At 38.2% G+C, this 27,272-nt stretch overlaps 1 protein-coding gene across 1 annotated transcript in view; it reads left to right on the plus strand.

The window, feature by feature from the left end:
• Positions 1-27,272, plus strand: part of ASXL3 (ASXL transcriptional regulator 3) — a 281,945-nt gene that overhangs the window by 163,983 nt on the left and 90,690 nt on the right. The window contains exon 3 of the mRNA XM_041399225.1: positions 16,994-17,076. Within this exon, the coding sequence (XP_041255159.1) occupies positions 16,994-17,076 (83 nt within the window). The remainder of the gene's footprint in view (positions 1-16,993; positions 17,077-27,272) is intronic.

Genomic DNA, 27,272 nt, shown 5'->3' on the forward strand with positions numbered 1-27,272 from the left:
CTTTGATAGAAAGTGGACTTGGAAAGGGCCTCAAGGTCACCTTGTCTGTTCACACCTGAAAAGAAGTCATACAACCCAAGTTAGTTTTAGTTTTGTGAAATCAATAAAATTACTAATAAAATTACTTTTATTACTGGTAGGGACTATGACTTGTCTGGCTTTGCCAGAATGTGCTCTTTTAGTGGCAATTTACATTCTGCTTTAAAAAAATTGAAGAACAAAGAAAATAAAATTATTAGGAAAAGTTGTCCAATGAGCATGATTTAGAATTTAGATGCATTGTGTTTTTTCTGACAGTGACTAGACAGAAAACATCAATTTTCTAGTACAGATTGAGAATTCTTTATCCAGTTAATGGTTCTCATTATTATTTTCTGGTTTTTTGAGGCAATTTGGGCTTAGTCTCTTGATTTTTTTTTGAGAGTTTGATACAGCAATGCTGCAGCAGGTTTTTACATACAGCAGTAGTGCTTAATGCATTCTAATCCATTCCATAAATTGTTTCATTCATGATGCAGATTTTTGAGACATTTTGCAACTACACGTCTTCTGTTTTAAAAATTAAAATGTAGGATAATGTAGTGAGGCTCATTGTCTGGGTGTGGAATAAGCTCAGAATTCACTGTAGAAGAGATCGTGAAATAATGGACTAGATGTTAATACCTTTTCATTACTGGTTTCAGGATGACCCATGGCTCCATAGCGATGTGCCCTCCTGGGCAACAGCTAAAGTGATTTTTAGGTATTCCAGGAGGAAGTATTTGCTGGGAGGGAAGAATAAGGATTAAATGTTTTGATGTGATCCCTTAAATTCCTGACTTGCAGTTCTAATCATATCTATATATATATATTTATGTAGATTTTCAGGTATTGGGTCACAGGCCTGTGAAACTGACTGGGAGAATCACAGAAACGAGGCTACATGCCTGGGACATTTGACCTGTCCATAATGAGCCTCAGCATCCTTTGTTCAGACAATTATCAATAGCAAGAAATGGATGCTGCTCCCAGTTTCATCTTGCAGTCAGATTCTTCATGCTAAAATCCTGTTCCTCCAGTGGATGTTCGGGGATCAGCTGACTCAGTGCCAGCTTCCCCTGTTGCTTTTGGAATGAGAGCTACCCATCTGTGGAATGTCAGGGATAACCAACCCTATGACTTTGTCTTGGACTAATGTCCCTGGTCTTTAGAAAAAGTCTGTTACTGAAATCTGTGCTTTTTGGAGTATGGGATTGGCTCCCAAGGAGCAAACGCTGAAACAAAATGGAATTACTGCTTGGAGCCATCTTGAATGCTGCAGTTGTCTTATGAGGAAGGATCTTCCCTGCTCTTTGTAATAACAGTGTTCCAGTGACAGTGAGCCCCACTAAGTGGCTGTGATGTTAAAACATGCTCTGGCTTGGGTTTGTAGAAGCACTTCAGAAGTAGAGGACTGTGGCTTCACAAGGTAGACTTGGAGATTTTTATCAGTCTGTCTGTGCAAGTTACTGCATGTCTTTGATACCTCCATCAGTGACGATTCTTGCATTTACTAAGTACCTCCGCAGGAGCTTCTCAGTACCTGTGCTGCTGATCAGCCCATGGCAGTAAATGTTTGATGCTCACTGCAGCCACTGTGGGTTGTTAATTCAACCTCCCATCCCAGCAGCATCCGCACTTGAGGAGGAGGCTTCAGAGCTCTCCTCTGGCTGTCTGGAGAGTTTTCCAGTGAAATGGAGTGTAAGTATGGGAGAAGTGCAAGCAAACAGTTGCATGACTGACTGAAGGATGATATGATGCAAGAAAGTAACAATGATGTGAGCAAGCAGAGTGAAAGGCCTTGAGAATAAAGTCAGTGTCTGAGCAGCAATTTTAGCTATTGTGTTTCATGGACTCCAGAAAGGTAGTCTTTCAGGTGGCCTGTGAACTACATAGTGAAAAATTCAACAAAAAATGGGGAGCTATAAAAAAATTTGGAGTAATGGAGTCAAAACAGTTGATCAAAAATATTATGTATGGATTTTGAAAGTTAGATCAGAAAAGCATTGCCTTACTGACTTTTAATCTGTTTAATAAAATGAATGAACCAAAACTCAATCTAAGATACCTTAGTAAAAATAAATAAAATAGTAATAAAAATGATTTTTTGCTTCAGGGACCTGTTTCGTTGGGTTTTTGAGGTTTTATTTTTTGGGTTTTTTTTTTGTTTGTTTGTTTGTTTGGGGTTTTTTATAGATTAATATTTAATTAAATAATTGTTATTTTGCTTAATAGAATATTTCTGTCCCTAGCAATTCATAGGGTTAGCTACTTTGCTTGGAAATAGACTGTTTGACGTATTATCAAACCTTTCTAATCACACAAGAACAGGAGAAGCTGTGAATGCCAGTCCCTGTAAGTGTTCAATGCCAGATTGGATGGGGCTTTGAACAATGTTGTCTAGTGAAAGGTGTCCCTGCCCAAGGCAGGGGTATTGAAACCAGATAATCTCTAAAATCCCTGCCAACCCAAACCATTCTATAGTTCTGTAATCCTCAGAATCTGTAACACTTCCATTAAATTAAAAAATAACATGAAAATAATATCTTTGTCATCGTTACTCAATTTTAACTGTCCTTGATGAGGACAGACTCAGTTTCATACTGTGATTTTCTTGTGTTAGTTCATTTTATTAGTGTCTGAGCTGTAGGAAAATGTTTCAAGCTATTTAAAGTAATGTTAAATAGAGTGAAATAATGCTCCTGTCTTCATTTTGAGCCAGATCTACAAAAGTGGCAGCTTGGATAAGTGAGGCTGGTATATATGCATGGTGGTTGGGGAAAAGGAAGGTTCTGCAAGAGCTGCAAAGAGAATAAAAGGTTTAAGAAAATTTAAAAAACAATGCACCTGTTCACTGTTATCTGCATTGTTGGAGCTGCTATGGCGAGAAGCTTCATGTGCGAGTTCAAGTGTTGTTAAATGTTGAATTTAATTTTATAGAAAGATATGTGTGTGGAGGAACAGGGAGGGGATCTGGGAATTCTGAGAATTAATGTTCTGGGAAAAAAAAGAGGTTTTAAATGCTCCATCCGTACATAATAATAGTTATGAAGCTTATTACTTTTAGCACTTGCATACATTTTCTGGGATTAGTAGGAGAAAATGAAACTCGGTTTATTCTGTTAGCATGTCATGTGGTGAAAAGAGTGTGTGCCTGGGTGATACTGATGTAATCCTGGGGAGAAAAATTACAGTACTGCACTGGGGAGCAGTGGAGAAAATGGAGGTGTTCTTGTACCAATGAGAAGTATAATAGCAAAAATAGTGAAGGAAGTAAAAAACTAAACCTCACAATGAAAAAATTGAGGAAAAAGCCCCAGTTTCTCAATTCAGTGATAAAATCACATATAATTTGTTTATTAATTTTTCCACCAATTCACTTAATTGTATCATCAGCTAAAGTCCCCAAATTTTCATTCTTAAAATTTGAATATTTCTCAGACTTTAAAAGTAAAAGGATTTCAATGAAATTCCAAGATTTAAAAAAAAAAAAAGTCTGTTTTCTCTCCTTTATAAAATGCAGGCCCTTTGTCTTGAAAATAAAATACTATGTTTACATGATGTTACATTCAGTTTATTTTTAGAACAAGTTGTACTATGGTTTATCTTGGCTAAAGGAGCGCTGTTGAAATTACAAATAATGCCCTTGAAATAAAGGAAAAAGAAAACCAGTTTGTCATCTGAAATATTTTCTTGTTCATTTGGAGCAAGATCTCCTATTAGAATTTTCAGAATTGGTTTGAAATTATCTTGCCCATATTATTACTAGAGCAACAACAATAAAAAAAGATCTAGATTCTCCCACTGGAGAGACTCTCCTAGATTCTCCCACTGGAGACTCTAGGTCCGAGGCCATCTTGGGCACAGTGACCACAGTATGATGGAGTTCTCAGCAAAGTAAGGAAGGGGTTCACCAAAACTATCTTGGACCTCTGGAGGGCAGATTTAAGCCTCTCCAGACAGTGGTTCAGAGATCATCTTGGGAAACAGCCCTTAAAAACAGAGGGGTTCAGAAAGGCTGGACATACTTTTAAAAAGGAAATTTTATAGGCACAGGAGCAGGCTATCCCTAGGTGCCAAAGGATGAGCCATCAGGGAATAAGACTGACCTGGCTGAGCAGGGAGCTTTCGCTGGACTTGGAGAGAAAAAAAAGAGTTTATGAACTTGGGAAATAGGGGCAGACAATTTAAGAAGAGTACAAGGATGTCATCAGGTCTTGTAGAGAGAAAACTGGATTGGTGAAAGCTCAGCTAGAACTCCATGTTGTCACCACTGTGAAAGCTAATACAAAGTGTTTTTATAAATACATTAACAACAAAAAGAGGGCCAAGGAAAATCTCCATCCTTTATTGGGTGCAAAGGGGAACATTGTAACCAAAGATGAGGAAAAGGCTGAGGTACTTGATGCCTTCTTTGCCTCAGTCTTCAACAGGAAGACCCAATATCCTCAAGGCAGCCGGCCTGCTGAGCTGGTAGGCAGGGACAGGGAGCAGAACTGAGCCCCTGTGATCCAGGAGGGAGCAACCAGTGCCTGCTGTGATCCAGGAGGGAGCAGCCAGTGCCTGCTGTGATCCCGGAGGGAGCAGCCAGTGCCTGCTGCGATCCCGGAGGGAGCAGCCAGTGTCCTGCTGTGCCAGCTGACACTCACCAGTCTGTGGGGCCAGATGGGATCCACACCAGGGTACTGAGGGAGCTGGCGGAAGAGCCAGGCCACTCTCCAGCATTTGTCACCAGTCCTGGTCAACCAGGGGGGCTCCAGAGAACTGGAGAGCTGGCCAGTGCGATGCCCACCTGCAAAAAGGGTTGGAAGGAGGATCTGGGGAACTACAGGCCTGTCAGCCTGACCTCAGTGTCTGGGAAAGCACCATCTTGTAGCACGTACAGGACAACCAGGGGATCAGGCCCAGATAGAATAGATTTAGGAAAGTCATGTCCTGCTTGACCCAGCTGATCACCTTTTTGTGACCAGGTGACCAGTCTACTGGATGTGGGAAAGGCTGTGGCTGTTGTCTACCTGGATTTCAGTAAGGCCTTTGATACTGGCTCCCACAGCATTCTTGTGTAGAAATGGTCTGCTCATGGCTTGGACGGGTACGCTCTTCACTAGGTTAAAAACTGGCTGGATGGCTGAGCCCAGAGGGCAGAGGTGAATGGTGTTAAATCCAAATGGTGGCTGGTCACCAGTGGTGTTTCCCCCAGGGCTCAGTTTTTGGGGTCAATACTGGAGCCATCCAGTTTGGTATCTTTTTAAATGATTTGGATGAGGGAATTGAGTCCACCCTCAGTGAGTTTACAGATGACAGCAAGTTGGGTGGTAGTGTTGATCTCCTGGAGGACAGGGAGGCTCTGCATGGGGATCTGGACAGGCTGGATCAATGGGCTGAGGCCAGTGGTGTGAGGTTCAGCAAGGCCAAAGGCTGGGTCCTGCACCTGGGTCACAACAACCCAGGCAGTGCCACAGGCTCAGAGGAGGAGTGGTTGGAAGGTGACCCAGTGGAAAAGGACCTGGGGATGCTGGTTGACCGTAGCTAAACATGAGCCAGCGTGTGCCCAGGTGGCCAAAAACACCAATGGCATCCTGGCCTCCATCAGAAATCGTGTGGCCAGCAGGATCAGGGCAGTGATTATGCCCTGGTACTCAGCACTGGTGAGGCCTCACCTTGAATCCTGTGTTCAGTTCTGGGCCCCTGAATCTGGGAAGGACATTGAGGTGCTGGAGTGAGATTAGAGTAGGGCAGTGGAGCTGGGGAAGGGTCTGGAGTACAAGTGTGATGAGGAGTTGGGGTTGTTTGTCCTGGGGAAAAGGAAGCTCAGGGGGGACATTATCATTCTCTACAGCCACCTGAAAGGAGGCATCTCCTTAGGTCGGGGATGGTCTCCCAGGAAGCCAGCAACAGGACAAGAGGAAATGGCCTCGGGCTGCACCAGGGGAGGCTCATGTTAGACAGTGGGAAGAAATACTTCACTGAAACATATTTAAGCATTGGAACAGACTGCCCAGGAAGATGGTGGAGTCACCATCCCTGGAAGTGTTCAGAAAATTCCTGGACATGGCACTCAGTGCTGTGGTCTAGTTGACAAGGTGGTGCTTGGTCAAAAGTTGTACTAGAGCATCTTGGAGGTCTTTTCCAACCTCAGTGATTCTGTGATTCTGATTGTTTCAAAGGTAGAGTATGAAGTCAGTAGTTACACCAGAAACCCAAATTGAGGCACTGTAATGTTTCTCTACAGCTAAAATAGATTATTCTTCCACAGATCTAAAATGTATTATTGTCAACTTCTAAAACATTAAGTATAAAATTATGTGCCTAAACCCCATAGATGTTGAGTTTATTTGCCAGTAGCATTTCCTAGAATTGACAATTTTTAGTCTTGCATTTGCTGAGGAGATGTGACTTTGAGAAAACTCAGATCTTCATGTGTGCCTATGTTGTTTCTCATAGAAAAAGCAACAAAACCCATGACAGAATATACTGTATAATAGCCATGTTTTACTCTCTTTATTTGCTTCTCTTGGGTTACAGTTACCATCCTGTAAGGTAACAGTTCCTCTGTTCAGTGTATAGTGAGGGGTCCTGGGATAAAAAATGTACAATGCTATTAGGGACCCCTAAAAATAGAAGCTTGTCTTGAACAGGAAGCCCAGCTTTATGAGATGTCTCTGCATTTATATTCCTTAGTAAAATGCTCTGTGATTCCCCTCTGTTGACCAATGACTTTGTTGCGATTCTGGCGTTAGGTGATGGTAGTTGCATGATGTATGTGGGTGATGGCCATTTCACACTGTAACCTGGTCAGTCCAGTCCTGCTTGACTTGGAGGGGTCATCCAGTCTTGCGGCTTGAAATAATTCCTTTAGGCATTCAGGAGTTTGGAACATTCACAATTGCAGGTTATACTGAACAGTTTCACGTTGTACCCCTGCAGGGAAAGACGTGTTCTGTATTTTGTTTCAAGATCTGATTGCAAACTGTTGGTTTAACAATCAGCATTTTGTCTCTTCATGAACTCCAGCCTTGAGTTCACTGTTCACTTTTCTCCTTTATAGACTGGAGGTCCTATTGAATTTGTTCACCTGTGCCAAGTGATTACTTCTATTGGTTTTAATCTCTAAGGAAAATCAGCATCCAGCTGGTAGACAGTTGTACTGATGAGGACCCATTGATTTTTCTCTCCTACATGCTTACCATCAATAAGAAATGTCCTTAGCTTTCACAATACTTTTTCCCTGCCATAATGTTACTTGACTGTCAAGACTGGTCTCAGTTGCTATTCACGTTGAATGTGGATGTGATTAACAGCCTGATAAAAATGTTTAAGTCAATATTTGAGAAGCCTAGATAAAGATAACACTTTATCATGAGAGCTTTTTAATAATGTGTTCTGTTTGATGTACACCAATGGTAAGGAATTGCTGTTTTTAACAAAAAACCCTTTTTTATCAAGGGATTTCTTGATTAAGCAGTATTCAGAAAAGGAGATTTAAGAAGATGTAGAATGTTGATGTTCTGGTTTGGGGGAAAAATAATTCTTCCCTTTTTAACAGAACTTTTGCTTATCATGTTGGTGGGTTTTTTTGGTTTGGTTTGTTATTTTTTTCACTACAGTATTATTTGAAGTATTTTCTTCCATAAGAAGAAGTGAGCAGCATGTAAACAAAACATTCTGTGTGCATTTCTCCAAAGTGATATGCATTTGACAAATTATTGCCTTCAGTTTAGGATGGTCAGATTGTTTTACAAGGTCCCTGGGAAGAGGTGAGCACATAACTTCTCAAATCTTGAGGAAAGCTGTTTATACATCTTATACAAACCGAGATGCTGAGCCGTTATATACTCTCACTAATCTGTCTCTGTTGTGACTAATGTTTCTTGGTAATAGTTGTTAAATAGTGAATTTTTTAAACCTTTAAACAGATGTGACCAAAAATTGATATAAACCAGCAATATGGACTTCAGTTTTACAATAAATTATGTGTTTAAGAGGACAAGTGTGGGTGGACTTAGGTGATGAGTTGGGGGAAGGGACTATGTGGAAACACTGCTAAGAAGGACTGAACAAATAAGAGACACGAAGTGGATATGAGTTACTGAGCTGCAAAATATTATCCTATTTTTGAAAATCTTAGATGACTAATTGTCAACCATGCCATATGTAAGTAATGTGGGCTTCCAAACTTGTGGCAATTAAAACTGCTAAGCATCCCACTCCAGCCCTGTGTAATATTCTGTGTACAAGTCAGTACTGAAGACTAATCTCTTATGACATTAATCGTCTCATGAGGAGAGACGGAATAAATCACAGTAGCCCTTCCTCTCTTCACTCATGAAGATAAATGCCATAACATGATGGCTGATCTTCGTTATGACACTAACCATTATATATTTAACAGAGATAGCAAAATCTCACTGACAGCTAACAAAAGAATTCTCTCTTTATACATTCTTTGAGACGGCTGTATTTCTTTAGTTCAAAAACATGACTTACCATATCTATTCTCAGAGCAATTTAAGCAGTAGATCTGGATTGTGCCAGTGAACTGTACTCCGTACATAATGATGTCATGATTCAGACTAATAAAACCTGATGTGAAATAATTGTGCAGGCTGTGGAAAGAAAAAAGGTGCATAACATGCAAGGACTCTTAACTCTGCTATTTTCTATTGTCTGTTTGGACAAGAAACAATACTCTCTTGTTTAAAATGAACAACACTTCTCCCTCACCGCCAAAATCAAGCCATTGGTTTTTGATCAAAATTTTTCATTTTGTGGAAATTTTGGTTTGTCTTTTTCATTTTGTGGAAATTTTGGTTTGTCTTTTTCATTTTGTGGAAATTTTGGTTTGTCTTTTTCATTTTGTGGAAATTTTGGTTTTCCATTTTCCCTCAGTACTTGAACAGGTGGACTAAGGGAACTTAAAGAACTGAAAGTGGATTTCTGCTTGTCTGTGATTGCAAGGGACTTCTATTTTTTTCAGCTTTATCACTTGCTGTACATCTGTTAGAAATTTGATTCTGTGTTTTCCATGCATTGTAGTCTTTCTTTCTGGGATATAATTATTAAGAAGGATTCTTAGTTATGTTCTGCATGTCCATTTTCTTATTATTTTGAAGGGTGTATCATCCTGTGAGTGAGGAACAGTCCGGACAAATGAGTTGTGAAATTTATGGACTTCCTTCTGAGGTTAAGAGGACCAGTGTGACTTATCCTGGTTGTTCACCAAAACAGCAAAATATGCTGTAAATTTTCTGAGCTAGTTTCTTGCCATCTATCCCACACAATTAAAATGGAAGTATAATTTTTATGGTTTTGTGTTTGCTGTCATTAGACATTTTATAAACATAAATATATTCATGGCGCATCAATGGAATCAATGTCAGCTGCACCATTAAACTTCTCCTTTTAGTGAGCAATTTTACCAGGATGAAATGCTTAAAATGGTCAAAACTAATATGTCAGAATATTTATGTGGAATGCATAGTTTAAAATATTTTGTGTTCTATTTTCTCTTCTGTTTTCTCCTGTTTTCTTTTTCGCCTCCTAGAAATCTTAGATCTGTATCTTTAGGACACTGTCTAACAAGATAACTTCTGATAGTAAACCAATGGCAAGAAAATCAGCACAACTGTCACCTCTTGTTAAATTTGGTACATTCATGGAGTAGCCAGTAGGAATTTTATTTCTCACATTAAAAGTAACCCTTACACATTATGCTTGCCTGAGGAAAATAAAGCGATGAAAGCATCTGAAACAAAGATATATTAATTCTCTCTGTTGATTTTTCTGTAAAGTTTTGCTCTTTGTAATGTTTTTTTTTTTATCCTACTATGCTGAAACATAAGTCATACAGCAAACCTTTCAGTGCCTCGGAAAAATAAAAATCTGTATCATCTTCCAGTAGAGAAAACAGTATATATGAAAACAAATATGTTTAAGGTTTGGTGTTTCGTAATTTTATAGGGTTTTTTTTGTTCCTTTAGTAGTGATGAATGTATCCACACTGCTGGCAGTTCTTTCCTCTGTTGTCTGTAATGTAAAGGAAGTTGACATGGCCTGGTATCCATTCAGCTCCATTACTTCCAGTCACATAAGCAAGGTCTCTGGTCGTTTTGCCACATAGGTGCCAAAGGAGGATTTTTATCCCTGCCACAATTAGAGGCATTTCAGGAAAATGGCCTATGTGATCACTGAATGAGTACAGATTTCAGTAATGCTTTTGAATGGCAGAGCTTTTTTTTTTTTGTTCCTTGTCTCTCCTCTGAAATAATGATTTGTAGTTTTAAAAATTTTGACCCAAGTTTTCCAGTTGGGTCAGTGCTGGTGAAACTTCTGCTGTAAACAAAGTAGGCAAGAGAATGTGGTCCACAAGACAGAGGAGGTGTACATCACAATTTGTCCTGTCAGCACCTAAGAGCTACAGTGTGCTGCCCACAAGATGCCAGTGCTGAGTACCTATGCAGCACTTGTGTGCTGGTGTGCAGGTTTGGGAGAAACCACAGCATGAGCTGCATCTGTATGAATGCACTCATGTTTGAGGGGGTAGAGGACATAGGAATATCCAGTAGGCTTGTACTGTGGTAAGGATCAGGGAAGAAAGGTATTTGGGTAGGAGTGTGGGAAAGTGGGAGATAGAAAAGTTAGGGTTATTGCAACACTTCAGAAGATGAGAGCATAACTTTGAGAGTAGGGAAAGGCTGAGCACAGTGAGAGGCAATGGAGTATTGGAATAGGAAGCAAGGAGAGGTATGACTTGCATGGCTAAGCGGAACTGGCACTGAACGTGGCACTGTCAGAACTGAGCTGTCATTCTGGGAATCTGGATGCTCCATTGCTTGATCTGAAATCATTGTTAGTAATCCTGCTGCAGTGGAACCCATACTGGGATAGCAAGTTTGACACCATGCTCAATGGGGTATCTTTGATCCTGATCTTAGAAATCTGATAGGATTCTGTGTGCTCCCTAGGTTCATCCTGCTAGTCGCAGAGGTGTTTACGGATCTGTCCTGGCAGAGCCTGTAAGTAAAGTTCCTGGTTGCTTGGACAGGCTGATTGCATTAGTAAAGACAGAAATACAAAGGTTTCAATTTTTTTAGTATGTTAGACCAGATCAGTAAGTTATTATAATAAGTCAATTGTTCAGAGCTATAAACTTTACCCTACATTTTCTGTTGTGATGTATGAGACCACTAGCAATAGCAGGATGGCACTGCTGTTACAGCTTGTGCCTTTTAAAAGAATAGCCTAACTGTATGTTAATTTTAACTGAATTGTAATACAATTTCTTTTGAATTCAAAATGTCAAGAGTACAGTTTATCTGGAATTTCCAAAGCTGTCATTATAGCCATTTGAAATATGGCATTATAAATAAATTTTGGAAAGAACAATAAAAGTTTCAGATGTCTTCGAACAAGCCTCAAATGATCCGGTTAAAGCAATGGCATGAACAAAGAAACTATTCAGCTTCTTTCTTGCTCTTTTCTTTCATTCATTATTTTAGGAGATGATGATAATGTCTTATGTATCTGGCAGGTTAGCAAAGCTAGATGGTTTCAGACCTACTTGCAAATTCTATAGTAGAAATTTGCTTGCGGGAAACACCTGCCCAGTTGTTCCCTATAGTTCATGCTAAAGGAGCAGCAAAATGCTTTTCACTGAAAGAGAGCTGGGGAAAATTACTTTATGAGTGTGCTTTAAACTTTTTGAGTTCTATTGGTCAGTAGCATTACCTCTGAACCTAAAAAAAGTGTGGACTAGCAAGTATGGACAAAACTGTTGTTAAAACTTAATATATTATTTCATCATGTTATGGTATTTTTATGTGTTCCTTTGTTATTGTTGGGACATCTTTATTCCTTCGCTTGCTTGATGTTTCTTTTCTTGCTTATCTGTAGTGTCAAGTGGATTAGAAAGACAAATTCCTAGTGTGGAGCATACTGAGAATGACATATCTTATGAAATGCACCTTCTTCTACTTAGATCTTATAATTTCCTTATTGTAATTTCAACTGCTCAAAGACAAAAGTCCTACCAGGAGAATTATTACTCCTGTTTCAAGTTCTTTTAATATTTTAGTATCTGGAAACCACTCTTTACCTTTCTCTTGATCACTATCAGCAAGAGTTCTGTGAATACCTCTTTGAGAACTTTTGTTATAATAGGTCATAGTGCACCTACCCTTATAATCATCCCTCTTTTCCATGTATGTGTACCATCCTTACAGTTTTCACCCCTTCATCCATCTCTGTGCACTTCCTTTCTTCCCCCCTTCTGTACCCTCCCCTCCTCTCCAAACCATTTACCCATCTTTCTTCACACAAAGGGCTTTGAACTTTTACCAAGCTGCTGATAATTCCCCAATGACTGAAGCTGTTAATCAAAAATGAACACAAAAGATTTTAGTGGGGCATTTCCCACAATAGAAGTCAGTCCTCCTGTTAACCTCACATAAGCAGCTGTAGAAGACAATGCTGGATTTTTTCCAGGATGCTGTTATTTCTTGTACCCTGTTTGATACTCCATCTTTCAATTCTTTAATTTAATAATGGGCAGCTAGAAAATAATTTATATTTTCTGCTTCGGAGAAAGAAAGTTTTTGGGGGGTTTTGTTTGGTGGTTTTGTTTGCTTGTTTGTTTGGTTGGGGGTTTTTTTATTCTTTTATTCACCCTGCTGTCTTTGGGCAGTAAAGATTGTCCATTGTGTAGTTCAGCCTGACTTGTCTTTTAACTGATGAGTAAGAGCACTGGGAATAACTGTACTGTTCCTCTTCCTCCTCCTCCTCAGTTTTTTAAAATAATGTTCTAAGGAGAATTGCTTCAGTTTCTGACTAGTGGCTCAGTCTATTATGATAAAATGATCCTGCTTTTTGTCAGCTACCTGACCTTCAGATCCCTGCCAGCGCAGTCCAGAAGTGGAAGAAGCTCTGTCTGGTTTCAGACTGTTTAGTCACACAATCAGCAGTGTCAAGCCCACTAGGCTGATCTGCCTGCTGCTTTTGGACCACAGTGCAGTATCAGAACACACTTGGTTCTTGTTTAGAAGAATTATTTTCTGTCAGTGTGATAACTGATAGCTGCAGGCAAGGCTTCCCGCTTTCTGCAAGAATGTTTATGGGTGGCAAAAGGGCCAACTCTGGTTTGACTTTATTCACTTTGTCCCTCTGCTGTGTTCTCTTCAGTGTCTGAAATGCAAATGATTGAGCAGATCTGATTCAGGTAGTCACAAGCATCTGGATATAAAAATTAAACTAATAATTCAATCAGTTACAGAGAAGTCCTCTTCTGATTTGTAGGCAAGCTGAGCATTCAGGATTTCTCTCTTATGCAAAGCTGCAAGTCTTGTCTTCATGCTAACACAGGAAAGTATTTTTCCCCGGTGTGGTAACTGATTTTTTCCAGGTAGTTGTCAACACATAGATGACAGATGGCATGGTGAGAAAAGGAATTTGTATTTCTTCTTGTCCCATGTAAGTGACATGACTTTCCCAATGGAACTGGGAATACACGTGTTTGTGGCATCTATGGGATTATTTAATATCTCTGGAGTTGTGAGTTGATACCTGTAGGTGATGCAAAAACTACAATTTGTCAGGCTGCTACTATTTGTTGGAAGGTTTGTTTTCCAATGTACTTGGTATGATCTGAGCCTTCATCTCCTTGAGCTGTTAACCAGGGTTTGAATGAACACCGAAAATGTGTTCTGTGCAGTGACTACTTCTGTTTTCTTTCTGATTGCCCCGATGGGTATCACATTATTTGTCCCAGTTATTTACCGTCTGTCCCTTTTTAAGGCTACGGTTGAATGGCAGGAATAAATAGAGCATATATGATCCCATGTGATAGAGGTTGCAGTCAGTGCAAACCATTCTTCTGCCATTGTCCTTCTTTACAAAATACATTGAAACAGTCATGTTCTTCACGACAGTACTTTGGCATGCTTTAATTTCAGCATTATTAGTCACTGCCCATATATTATACGAGTGTTGGTGGATGGAGTGGGAAGAAGAAAGATATTTAAAACAAATTACGGCTTCCTCCGCTGATGTGCATTGCCATGTCTGACCAAGAAGCCTATGACTTAACTATTCCTTCTGCATTTTAGTATGTTGTTTGCCTTAAGGCACAGTTAGTTATTCAGTTTGGATTTCTAATATTATTTTTAAAAGTCTTAGAAATGCAAAAGGAATTGGAGGCTTTTAGCAGTGTTAGTGGTGAGATACAGAGGCAAGAGATACTAGTGTAATTAGCAGTTAAATGTATTTATTAGCTCACAGAATCTTAAATAATACTCTCATACTGTTTTCCATAACTGAGGGAAGAAAATTTTATTATAATGTAAAGGTTTTTACAAGTGATTATTTTTATTTTCTTATTGTGATAAATGATTAGGCTAAAACTGGGTGGAGGGGAGGAGTAAGGATGAGGATGGACAGAAAAAACCCATCCTTACTGAGGTTCTCTACTAAATTAATCTTTGTTGTGATAAAGAAAACTTAATCATGTACATAATAACAGGATTTTCAACTTAAGGAGTTTAAATTGGAGAAATTATGCTTTTCAGTTAGGGTATGAACAGTTCTTTAAATAACAGGGTTTAAAGATGAACAGAGCTAAATCTGTGGGGTATATGAACTGCAGCCCACACTACATGTCCAGTGTAAAGCAAATCCACACAATGGGCAATTATTTACTCCAGCACTTTCAGCCTGTCTAACAGTCTGCATTTCAATTTGTCATTATACCCTGAATGTGTTCACTTCATACTGTGGTATTTGAAATCTGCCCTGTGGGTTTCATTAAACTTTCTGTAGTGGTGTTATGCATCCTACTTGTTGGTTTCATTGTTGTTTGGTGAAGATGGTCTTCCGTATCCGTATGTCTTGCCATTGTTTCCACAACCAGTTCAGAGCAGCTTCCTCAGCACAAACTGCTCTCCCTTCTCCCATTGTCCAGGACAGGGTGACTTCTGATGTTTGCTTAGCTTTATTGTTTCTTTCCCATTATTGTCAAACTCTGATGGTAATACTTGGCACTTTTACTGACGTTATAGAGTAGGATGTGATGTCGTAGAGAAGGGGACAGGGCTACCCAAATTTTCTCAATTGCAGGGAGGAGCTGCCCAGGTGTGCTGAGGGGCCTGTACTCAGGAAGAGAAACAGGGAATCCTCCACAGTGAGTAACCCCGCTTTCAAGTGCACACAGTTTCCTTCATAGCCGTGTCCAGTACAGTGTAGTATCCTCTCCTGTCCTTTCCAGTTTGCCCTTTGGAATGTTCCCAGTTTGGTTCTCTTTTCTCTTTATTTTGGATTCTCATTTTACCTTGTACTTTGTCTTCTTTCTGAAGGTTAAAGTTTCCTTTTTTGTCTCTTCACACTATTAATCTTTTCTCATCCTAGTCTTAATCTTTATACGCATTGTCATTTTTCCAATGTGTCATTGTTGTTCTGTCACTAATACATCATATCATTTCTCTCCCCTTGTGTGCAATGGCCCTTCTCCCAGGTCTGTGCAGTTTCTTCAGTCATTGCTCATTGCTATACGTTTACTCTTTCCAACCTTCTCTTCTTTCTCCTTTCAAATCACCTTTTGGTTTTCCTTTCCTGATGGGTCCCTTTTGAATCTTGCCTACTGATATACACAAGATAAGTCAGTTCAGCTCCCTGACCTTTCTAGCACAACTTTCACCTATACCTTTTCCTTTGTGGAACTGAAAAATAAAGAATAAAAAGCTCATCTGTAACAAAGAATTGAAGGATTTGGTAAACCGCATTTTGGCTATGAAAGAGAACCAGCAGGAAATCAGAACAGTAAAATGGCAGAAAAGGACTGAGCTGGTCAAGCTGTAGTGAGTAGGCAGTCTTTGGCTTTAGGTGAGCTGCTGAATTACAGCCCTGGCCAGCACCCCTCACAGTTTGACTTGTGTGATATGATGTGGTGGTGTCTCTGGTTCCTAGTGTGCAGGCATCCACATAGTAGTAGCTGCTTTCTCAATTACCATTATTTGGTAGTAACTCCTACAGAGAAGCTCAGGATGATTTGAATTATACCAAACTGATTTCATAGTTACAGAGGGTAGAAATACAAGTTCTGGCTGAGATATATTGGCAAGATGCTCTGGGAAGCTTGATTGCTGTGGCCTGTGCCACACCTTTTACTGCTGATTGAAGGGTTTTGTTTTCCAGGGCTATCAGTCTGGCATTTTACAGGAGCAAAAGAGTGGGTGTTTGTTTAACAGCATAAAACTGATGGGGACAAAAAGGAAGTGGAAAATCAGAAAAATTCTTACAAAATGGTTCTGTCTGTAAAGAGGACTGAGTTACTTTGATCTCAATTGGAAAAGGCAAAGGAGTGGAAAACTGAGCTGAACTGGAAAAATATACTGCACTCTATCATGTAGCATCTTGTGTGCTGTGACTGTTCTGACTACTTCATTTTTCATTGTTTTTAGAATTAAAAGGCGTTTTAAAATTGAAACCCCACTGTGTCAGTTCTTACAGTAGCTTCTGGTCTGCAAATGGAAGGTTTTAGCCAATTTTTTCTCTGAAGTCATGGCAAAGCTAAGTGTAGAATAGTCAAATGACCTCAAAAAATTCTAAAGTAATAAAAATCAAAGAAGGTGCTAGTGGGTATTTTTTTTCCCCCTTTGGGTCTTGTGTTTTATGTATTTCCCCTCATGCCTGAAAGAAAATCTGTTGCTGTGTCATAAAACCAGTTGCATATTCCAACTCTTTTATTTGTAACCTGGTAAGAGTTTTCCCAGGCAGAGGTAGCAGATGATGTACAAAAGCAGCAAGTAAATCTTTTTCTTGCTGAAATTTCCTGGGTTATATCTGGCCTTCCAAGAGACAGAGGACTCCAGTCTCAACACTGTCATTCCCTGTCTTTTACAAATGACTGCATAAAAACTGCATGATCACATAACCTTTCAGATTCACGGACAGCTGTGTCTTGTCACTTACATTTATTATTTCTTTTTAGGCGTTGGAAAAGTATCCCAACTCACCAATGACTGCAAAACAAATACTGGAAGTCATTCAGAAAGAAGGGTTAAAAGAAACAAGGTCAGTGTTTGTATGTTCTGTATTTCTGCTATCTCTGTGAAAATGATCTAGGAATGGTGTATAATCTTTGCAAAACTTCGAGTGCTAGCTTAATTAATTTCCAGTGTCAATGTGGGAAATACAGCTCATGGGTTTTGATTGTTAGTTCAGGGCTTTTAAAAAGGTTAGTGACTGTCTTAACTTTGTATGTTACCAAAGGAGTCTGTGGGCCAGCTCCAGTCCAATGGCCTGTCTTTAGAAAGACAGTGTCATTTTCTCAGACAGCCCAGTGCTGCATCTTATTTTTGCTTAAGGACTGAAGCTCATCATCTGGGTTACTTCTACCACTGTGTGCATGGAGAAAGTGCAAGATGAAACTTGGTGCACTTCTCACTGGGGTTTATGGTTTGGCACTTAAATCACTGTTAGGACTTGCTGGTGTTGCCTGTGATAACAGAGATTGTGCTGATAAAGGTCTGGAAATGGAAGGGGAGAGGATGTTTGGACGTTGGGAGCCAGTCTGTGTCTGCAGAGCGTGGATACAGTAATTGATACAGTAACTCAACTTGCTTGATAACAGCATACTTTGGGTGTAGATTCAAGTGATAATAGTTACCCTTTTAGAGGATAGATCTGTTATCCAGAGAGTATGGAAATCAATCAGTTGTCTTCCGTTGCTGCCTGGTTCAGATATACGTGCAGCTTTTTATTCTCAAAGGTGACTGTCTACTTGATAGGTCCTCTAGTGACCTTCAAGTGGAAACTTTGTCAGAAAGTGAAAATAAGGAAAAACTGGTTGGCTGGTGGGGGTGTCCTACAAGATGCAATTGCCTCTTCTTCAAATATTGTAGTGAAGGTTTCTGTTTTAATAAATTAATACTTGTTGTTGTCTCAAAGCATAGGGAGATGTGCTTCTATTTTAATTATGTTCTTCCAGTGTGGAACCCAAAGTTCAGAACAAGAGAACTTCAAAGTCCATGTAAAGGTGAACCAGAAGTAACCATGGAACATATTTTTACTGAATTCACTGTTGTTCCTAGGAAACAGAACAGAACACAATCTGTGTGACTGCACAGCATAACCATGCACTTCATTGTTGGCAGCCTCATAACAAGCTCATAATAGCTATATTTTGATAAAATTGCAAAAGAGATGGTATGGAAAGTGAAATTGAATTTGCCACCTTTTACAGATTTAAAGTGCTTTAGTTCCTGTCGAGAAATTGCTTTGAGTATATTTGGCAATGATTCCAGGGAAGAAAGGGGATGAAAACTTTTGAAAATGAATGTCCAAACATGTGTTATACCGCAATGATTTGCATACAGCAATAAAAATGCAAGAAAACACAGTTTTGAAAATCTGTTCTATTAAGATACTGTTTCTCACAGCAGTGAATGTTGCTTTCTTCTTATGTTTTGAGATATGAGAGGCATGGGAGAGGCTCTAATGCCTGCTAATAGGATTTTTTTGTAATTTAAAAAATTCTTGTTTTCATGATCAGTGCATGAAAAAAATTTTGCGTGGAAAACATATGGAAGGGAATGGAAGCAATGTTTTATATTTTAAACATAGAAAAAGTCAAAGCCCTTTTTAATTGCTGCAGAATGAATAGTAAGAGAAAGATTCCTTTAAAGAGGTTCCAAACTAGATGATCTTTCATTTCTTCAGTTACTAAGAAACTGAAAATTGCAGAGAAATAGTAAAGAAATTCAGATACGTTCTGATTTTTATTCATGATACGTGCAGGTATATGTGACAGTGTAGTAGATTGCCGGATGCTGTATGTGGTCGTGAGTACTGGAAAACTGAGAAGGGTAAAATTCAATGTTCTTTATACTTGAATAATTTTCATCCTAAAGTCCTTAACCTAAACATTATAAATTCTTCAACTGTAAAATGAGAAAATGTTGATTCTGTATTGATTTATAAGTATTTTAATTTTCATTTAACTTCTGATTTCATGTAAAAATTGTGTTTCTGCTGCATTTTAATATTGGTTAGGGACAAACTTTAGGAGTTACCTGAGTGCCCAACTCATTATAGGAGCCAGTAAGGAGTTTGACTTCATACACAGATTTGTTGATTGGGCCTCAATATCTCACTAATGTTTGGTTTTCACAGTACTTGAATTTAGAATCTCCTGTTCACTTTGTCCAGCTCTGCAATTTCTTTCAGTACCTTCCTGCCAGTTGGTGCCTTTGCTGCTACTAAAGATGGTCTTTCCTGGGGTCTCTGCCACAGCCAGCTAAGATGAGAAAGGGATGTAAATTTATGATGTGCAGTCACCTGGCCATAAGCAGCACAATGGCACTAGCATATTTTATTCTGTATCGATTTGTGAATTCTTCCAAGTCTGAATTTGAGCCAGGAATATGTTACTGCTCTAATACACTTTACTTATTGCTTTATACTGATTATCATTGTCAGTAGAACCTTGGCAATTACTACATTAAGTTCTTAAGAAACTCTCCTCTCTACTCTTCCATTTATAGATGAATGAGGTTAATTGTCTTAGTCGTTTTTCATATATATTCTAGCATTAATTAATACAAAGCTTTTTGCTGTAATAGTAAATCTGGAAGACTAATGTATGATTTTCAGCCATCTCATTGTCATTATGTGTAATATTTAAAAAAACACTGTCATACTATTCAGCCTGTTTTTCTTTTTTCTTGCCAGAAAGGCATCAAGTTGCACATTTATTTTTGTATTACTCATATAATTAAATACAAAAGGATTAAATTGCAAATTTACAAAGCAGATGTATGTTAGAAAATAAACGAGAAAGTTCTACTGATATACCTTGTGAGAGGTTATGCACCTACCTTGTTCTTTACATCTTGGGGAAGAAACAATTCATTTTTTGTTTCTTAAATATCTTTTTGTTGTGCTTGTTAGTTGTAAAATGGTCAGTAGGCAGGCAGTTCTTCAGCTACCTAGAAGGAGTAAAAACTTTTAAGGCAAACTTTTCAGGGATGTAGAAAATGTATGGTTTTCTTCTGTGGGAGGGAGAAGTATTTTCCTTAACATTCATGCCTGTGCTGGTCTACAGGGTTAGGCCCACAGACCTGGACACTAAAATCTCTTTACTAGGAAAACAGACAGCAGCACACTTAAGAGCACAATGCTCTGGATTTTCTGTCCTGAAAACATTTCCCCATTGTGCTGTAAATTTCTGGGCTCACCACCTGCTGTCTATATACCCTAGCATGAGCTTTTTGCTGATTTTCCTAGTATGACACAGACTACTAGTCAGAGTATGATCCACTCTCTCACCTCAGAACTCCTTTTCCCCTTGCTGGTGCCTCACTCGTTGTTTTCCATCTTGCATTTCTTTTGTTAATTATTCTTGTTAAGATCTAAAATTTTCCCTACTGAATTGTATTTAGGTTTTCTGCAGACTGTTTCTCAAATTCAGTAAAATTGCTTTAACAATGTGCTCTTGTCATGCAGCATGTGTGCAGCTTTTCCAAGCTTTAGTGGCATCTGCTTATTAGAACTTGTTTTCTTTGGAAGCATTATATTTCTTTTTTTGCTTGTGGAAGTCCATGGGAAACCAAAAACTTACTAAGTTGAGCTACATGGTACCTACTGCTGCTTCTCTAGCTATAGGATCTGGTGCTATGTCACAAAGAATATTTTGGTAGATTTGAAGTGACTTGTTCTTGAGGCCTATGTATTAGTCAACTTATTATTTGCTAAATACTTCCACATAATTTTTATGCCAAATTTGGTGGGAATTGAAATTCAGTTGCTGCATCTCTATTTCTTTGGACCTGTCTTTTAATTTTTTTTTAAAGCTAATCACTGAGTGTTTTCCATTCTTTTGGAATCACTGATATCCTCTACAAATTCTCAAAAAATTGCTATTGATAATTCTGAGGCTGATCCAGTCAGCTTTAATTATCTATGGTGAATTTCAGCACATTTAACTAATTTGAGAATACCTAATTTCATTTAATTATCATCTAATCAATTTTCCCATATTTGTTCCTCGTGTTGGTTTTAGCAGCTGTCTAATCATATACACATTTCTGATTAGGCATTAGAACTCCTGTGCTTTGAGTGTAAGTACTCAGTGCCAACCCCTTATTGAAAGAACAAGTCAGCTTCCTTTTTGCTGGTGTGCTTACAGAAATTTCTTTGTGTATGTTGTGTGGGTGAGTTTGCTGAAGTTTAATTTCCTGAAGCCCTTTTTCTTCTTTTTGTGTTCTCCTTTGTTTTCCTAAAAATGAAGAATCATCCTTTCATGAATGCTCAGTGTTTTAGCTACTTTTTCCCCATGGGTTCAAGTCAACCTTGTACAGTCCCAGAAACTTGCCAGATGATTTTCTGACCCTGTCTTTCTTTTCTCTTGGTTTTGTCCTTTTTTGTCACTACCTGGAAATTGCCTGCAGAACCACCAGAAGTAAGCTATCTGTTTGTTGCATTCTGTTTGGTGCACTACACCTTTGTGAGGAGTAGCACCACTTCAAGACCACTTAAAATTAAAAGGGAGAGAAAAATAAGATAGAAGCTGGTATGAATTAGTTGTTTGGATTAAGGAAGAGAAGATTGAATATAGGCATAGTAAATTTTCAGCTACACAAAAGAAAGAAAAAGAGTGAAGGAGTTATCCTGAATGTCTGCTATGAACAGAACAAGAAATAAGGCCTTTAAGTTGGACTAAGAGAAGATGCCAATTAGAAAGTACAAAGGGTTTGTTGTTTTTTGTGTGTGTGTTTTTTTTTTTTTTTTTTTTTTTTTTTTTTTTTAACAGGAATTATTAAGTCCTCTCATGAGCCTTGAAAGAGATGTGAAAGATTGGTAGGTCTCACCACAACCCAGTGTAGCAATGTCTGTCAGGAATTATGTAGATTTGGTTGATCCTGCCTTGAACTAGGGAAATTAGCTAGTATATCCCTTGATCCATGTTTTTCTATTAATTTTTCTAGAACAGTTTTCAGTACTTGGGCCATACACATTGTTTTAGTCCTAGGGGAGAATATCCAGCCAAACTCTGATAAATGTTTGATGCTAATAACCCTAGATTATGTCTTGGCTTTCTGTAGTTCCCTTTCTCCTGTGCATGGTGAGGCTGGGAAATTGACTTGTCTGGATAAGATTAAAGTCAGGGATTCTCTGTACAAGTTAAAAGCCAATAAACTTTCAAAATGGGACAAGCTGCTTAATTTCTTGGAGTACAACTTTAGCCCACAGCTATGCTAGCTATTTGCTTTCCTTCTCCATTAAACTCAGGCCTGTGAATGCTGGAATGGGATAATTTCATAGTGTTTTTGCTATTCAGCTGGAGTAATTGACTTCTGTATGGTCAACTAACTTGACCATGACATTATTCTGTTCAGGTAATTCATAGAAGAGTTTTTTAAAAGTTGCTTTTTCTCACTCTGTTTTCCATTTTCTGGTAGGAATCTCAAACTTCATTCTCTTGATGTTTCTTTGTTGATCTTAATTTCAGCTGTGGGAATCAGAGCATCAGTCGTATCTCCTCATTTTCCTCTGTGTTTTCCTCTGCATATTTTGCCTTTTGCTTTGCAAGACTAAGCTATCTATTGATTTATTGTTGTGACAGTAGTCTTTCAGAAGACTAAGAGGAGCTGCTTGCCACTGGCACTGGCAATAGTGCTGTTTCTTGTGCACTCCACAGTGTTGATGGTATTTATCATGAATGATATCATAACATATTAAGTCTTCGGAGCCTAGGAAAGCAGCACAAAGTATGACCCTAATAAATCTCAAAGACACTCTTACTAGATTTACAGTCTTTGTGCAAAAATATGAAACTAGTGGGTTAGCTAGAATTAAACCCACTTTGAACTGCAGAGTGGAGTCATCAATGGAATAAAACACATGATCCGTGCAGGGTTTGTCTGTAGCTTTGAAGTTAGAGGGGACTCCTGAAAATATTACTGTCACTTCTGAATCCTTTGATCTTTTTGACAGTGTCTCTTTAAGCCTTTGCATACTTCATCCTTAGAGCTATTGACTTAAAAAGAAATCCCTTCTGAATGCTGCTGTTTCTGTAAATAGGCTAAATGAGCTGGCAACTGTCTTCTATTGTTTATAGTTTTCAGGTTCCTTGTTTTTTTGTATATAGACAGAGAATTTTTTACTTTCTTTCTCTGCAAAGTCATTCCAAAATGTCATTGTAATTCATAATTATTAAGTCACAGTTTTTATCTTTCACTTAAAAAATAAAAAAAACCAAATACCCTGCAATTACCAAAAACACTTAAAAATTTAATAGGAAGAACCACAGTTTTTGTCTTAAGGCTGTGTTTGCCAGCGGAAGAGTGCAGAGAATTAGGAGGCTTCTGTGGTTGCATATGTCTGATAGAATTTATTTGGGAGCCTCTTCAGCTAAGGTTGTGTATTGTTTTGTCTGAAGGTAGTTATTCCCTTCAATGGACTGAAAGGAAGCTGTGATGGAAAGAGAGGGCAAAAGCTATTCAAATTATTTTGCCTGGCATTATTAGGTTGATTTTCATGCATCTACAGATGTGGCTTTTGGCTGTAAAGCGGTGAAAGAAACAAACTTTCGGTACAACCTGTCTTTCTGCATAAATTCACTTCAGACATGTCTTTGAAATGCTGTTCTTTCCAGTGTAACAACAGACCACCTAATTTGGTAGGCAGTTCTGATAGTAGCAATTTGCCAGCTGAAAATCTCAGGCTTGCTCCTTCTTGCCTAGACAATTCCCAGCATTGTTTTGTAGTGGTTTAACCTGGTAAAAACCAGTGGGTTTTCTATATTGCATTCCAGCACTGGAACTGTAACTTGTGTAATCACACCTCTGTCACCTCTGTAATAATTATTTCAGGTTTTGGCAGTGATGTAGCCCTAGAACAGCTAAAGTATTAATTCAAGCCTAAGATCAGAGTTGTGAATTCTTGATTGCATATTGCTGCATTGTGATACTGTTTAAAGCTTGCCTATATATGGACAGCATTAATCCACCTTTGCATTGGTTTGGAAAACTGGTTTTAAGTGAGATGTGGACCAGATGTAAAATAATAAAACTTCAAATGTTTGCGCTCAGTGAATTGCAAAGATGAAGAATTTTTTAGTGATGCTGAGTCTTCCATTGTGTATACCTATACAAGATACATTTCAATACAAGGCATTTAGCTACCTGGAATGTTGTTGTTTGGTTGGTTTTGGGTTTTTTTTTTGCCTGAGCCACCATTATCTTAATTTTTTCTCCATATTTAGTATTTTAGAAATTAGCCAGAGTGTTTTATTTGTTTTAATGCTGCTCTTCTTTCCTTCACAGGACAGTGGAGTCTCTGTCTAGGGACTTTAACAGTCCAGTAAAATCAGTCTGCTTGTCAGTGGTTCTTATAAAACTATCTTTATAATTAATGTGTGAATTTAGTTTTGTGTTTCAGATGATAAATGGCATAGCTTAAACTGTAAGCACCTTTTGAGTATGACACACAATATGTTGGAGGATACTGTTTTTACTGATAAGAGTATTAATTGAGCATATATAAAAAGAGAGTGGAGACAGAACCAAAGTAGTATTTATCAAAGCTAAATGTAGAGCTAAGAATATAACCTGGTCCTTGTCTCTTCCACTCCCAATGTCCTGTGTGTTAAATTGGTCCTGCCTGTGCAGTATCTGTGTCCCACGAGTTTCTGCAAGATGAATCTTCCTACTTTCTCATTCGGAGTCATCCACCTCATGGTCTCCAGTTACCCTGATCTGCTGGCATCCTTTTTCCCTTCCTTTGCAGACTCAAATTCCATTCAGTGTGCCTGAAATTTTCTCAAGTGTTACATTGTAAACGTCCCAGTATTTATTTCATGTTTGGACTTGAGGCAATCAAGCTTTCTGCCTTAGTTTGGTTCCATGACCAATTATGAGAAAATAAAGCAATTCAATTTTTTCACCATGTCTGTGACCTTCAACTGATGGTTTAGAAAAGTTCATATGGTTTCCTCTTTTGTACTTAGCCTGTGAATTGTCGTCATGTTGAAGTTTGTTCCTGCATTCTTGCATCATCTGAGATTTTAGTACAGTAGATTCTCTTTCCTTTAAGATTAGCATGTTGCTGTTACTTTTCCACATACATTTTTGCCCATTTGGTGTTCAGGACTTCAGTTTTCCGTTTGGTACAATATTTCTCTGTATTTGGGTGCTAAAACATATATGATAACCGGGTTTTCTTCTGTCATATAAATTATAGGAAATAGTCCTGCTTGATTTTTTCTTTTAATATTTTTTTGAAAATCTGCCATAAACCTTTTAGCTTTCCATCTAGTAACAGTTCTGCAAAATGTATCTGCAAACATTAGGAAAACAGGAATCCAGTCTGTGTGGCATACTTGTCTCCTAGGTGCTATTAAACTACTTTACTTATGCTATTTTGGTTTCTGCTCCTTCCACCCAAGCCTAATCTGTGTATAAAGCACTGTATGAAGCTTTTGTTTTGTTTGGTTGATGCTTTCCTGGTAAGGGAGGGTGACCTGTATGATTGTTAAATATTCAAGTTATAATAATTCAGATGATATGTGGAAAATTTGAAAGTTTATTTTTTTTTACCTGTAACGGGAAAAATTATGATAGTTAGATTTTGTGATGTGATAAACATTTCAAGCTCTAAAGATCTATATTACAAAATTTTTTTATGTTTAAGTGTACCCAAATCCTTCCTCCATATCACACCCTAACATTCTGAAATTAAGACCTCAGGTAATTTAATGTTAAAGGTACTCTTTTTTTTTTAATACAGGTGGAAATCTAGCAACTTAAATGTAGCAAATAACGTATAGCAGTGCAGATCTTAAAAGATTTACTAGTTTTGTGCAGTCATGACATCACTTCCTGTTAAAGGTTGTTTTATTTTGAAGTATGAGGTGGGCATCAGCTGTGATTTCTTTATCAATAAATTTTTATGTTTAATGTAAGAATTTAAGTTGTTTTGGCCTTTTCCTATGTTGTGTCTCTCAGTGTAGACTTCTAAGAAAAGAGACTGAAAAATGACAATGTAGTTAAGGCTGATGAAAAGAGAAACCTTCTACATTATAAATTGGTGTTACCAAAAAAGTATATTGTGTCCTATCTGTCTTCCCTTATTTCTCCTAGACAGTGTATGCTGTCTACACTGTATGCTACAGATCTTTTTTTCTATAATGTTTTGGTGTTTTGAATTCCACAGTAATTCTGCATTTAAAATAGTGCCTGTTTTTGAAAAATAAAGATATCCAAGAGACATCAGTCACATCAGCAAAGTCACATCAGCAAAGTTTTACCACATCTTCAATCCATCCTCCCAGCAATGGAAGTTTTAGGGTTGGTTTATTTGTTTGGGCTGGGGGTTTGGTTTGGTGGTTATTTTGTTCTGTGTGTGTGTAGTATGTTTCCAATACTGTAGTGCATTAAGCCTCAATTTTTAAAAAAATTACTGAAGAGATGCAGTTTTCCAGTCTATAGACTGGTATTTTTCCTTTTTTGCAAAGTCTGGCTGCAGTTGTATGACTGTGTGAAAGGTAAGTAGATTAAATGTGTTCTCTAGTTCTACTGCCTTAATCGGATTGTTTTGCCAGCATCATTTTAAGAGAAGCAAGGACATAGAAGAGCTTTCCAATAATAGTTGTCCAGACACAAAATTTTGAAAAATATTCTAGGGAGACTGGAAGTTGACAGATTGTGTTTTTCTTTCCATCATTGTTCTGAAATGAAGATCTGCCACATACTAACACTAAATTACAGAGGTAATAAACCAGTCATTTTGAAATAAAAATCAGAAGGGAGAGAGCTTAATATCAGTGCAATTGATGTAACTAATAGATATAACTGATGCTGGTTAAGGGCGAAATGTAAGAATCTTGCTGAATAGCCAGTAACCTTGCTCAGCTCTCTTGTGCTTGGAAAAGGCAAGACTAATCTACTGGATTTACTTCAGGTAGTATTTGGACAAATATGATTCAACACATAAGCCTGTCAGGACCATCCATATATATATATATATATATATAAATTTCAAACACAGAAGGATACAGACACTTTAGCTAGAAGGAGTCATAGTTTGAATGTACACTCTGGTAAAATATGCTTAGGAGAAAAGTTTAATCTATTGAAGGCTTAAAACCTGCAGTGAAAATTGAAGTCTGGTTGAGAACTTGAAGACATGCCTGCATTTAATGGATTTATGAGCTTTTGTTGCACCATACAAGTAACCTAAGAAGCTGCTTTTCCTTGCAGGTGTAAAAT

The sequence above is a fragment of the Onychostruthus taczanowskii genome, unplaced genomic scaffold, assembly GCF_017590055.1.
Source record: "Onychostruthus taczanowskii isolate IOZ18803 unplaced genomic scaffold, ASM1759005v1 scaffold16, whole genome shotgun sequence".
NCBI classification, from domain to species: Eukaryota; Metazoa; Chordata; class Aves; order Passeriformes; family Passeridae; genus Onychostruthus; species Onychostruthus taczanowskii.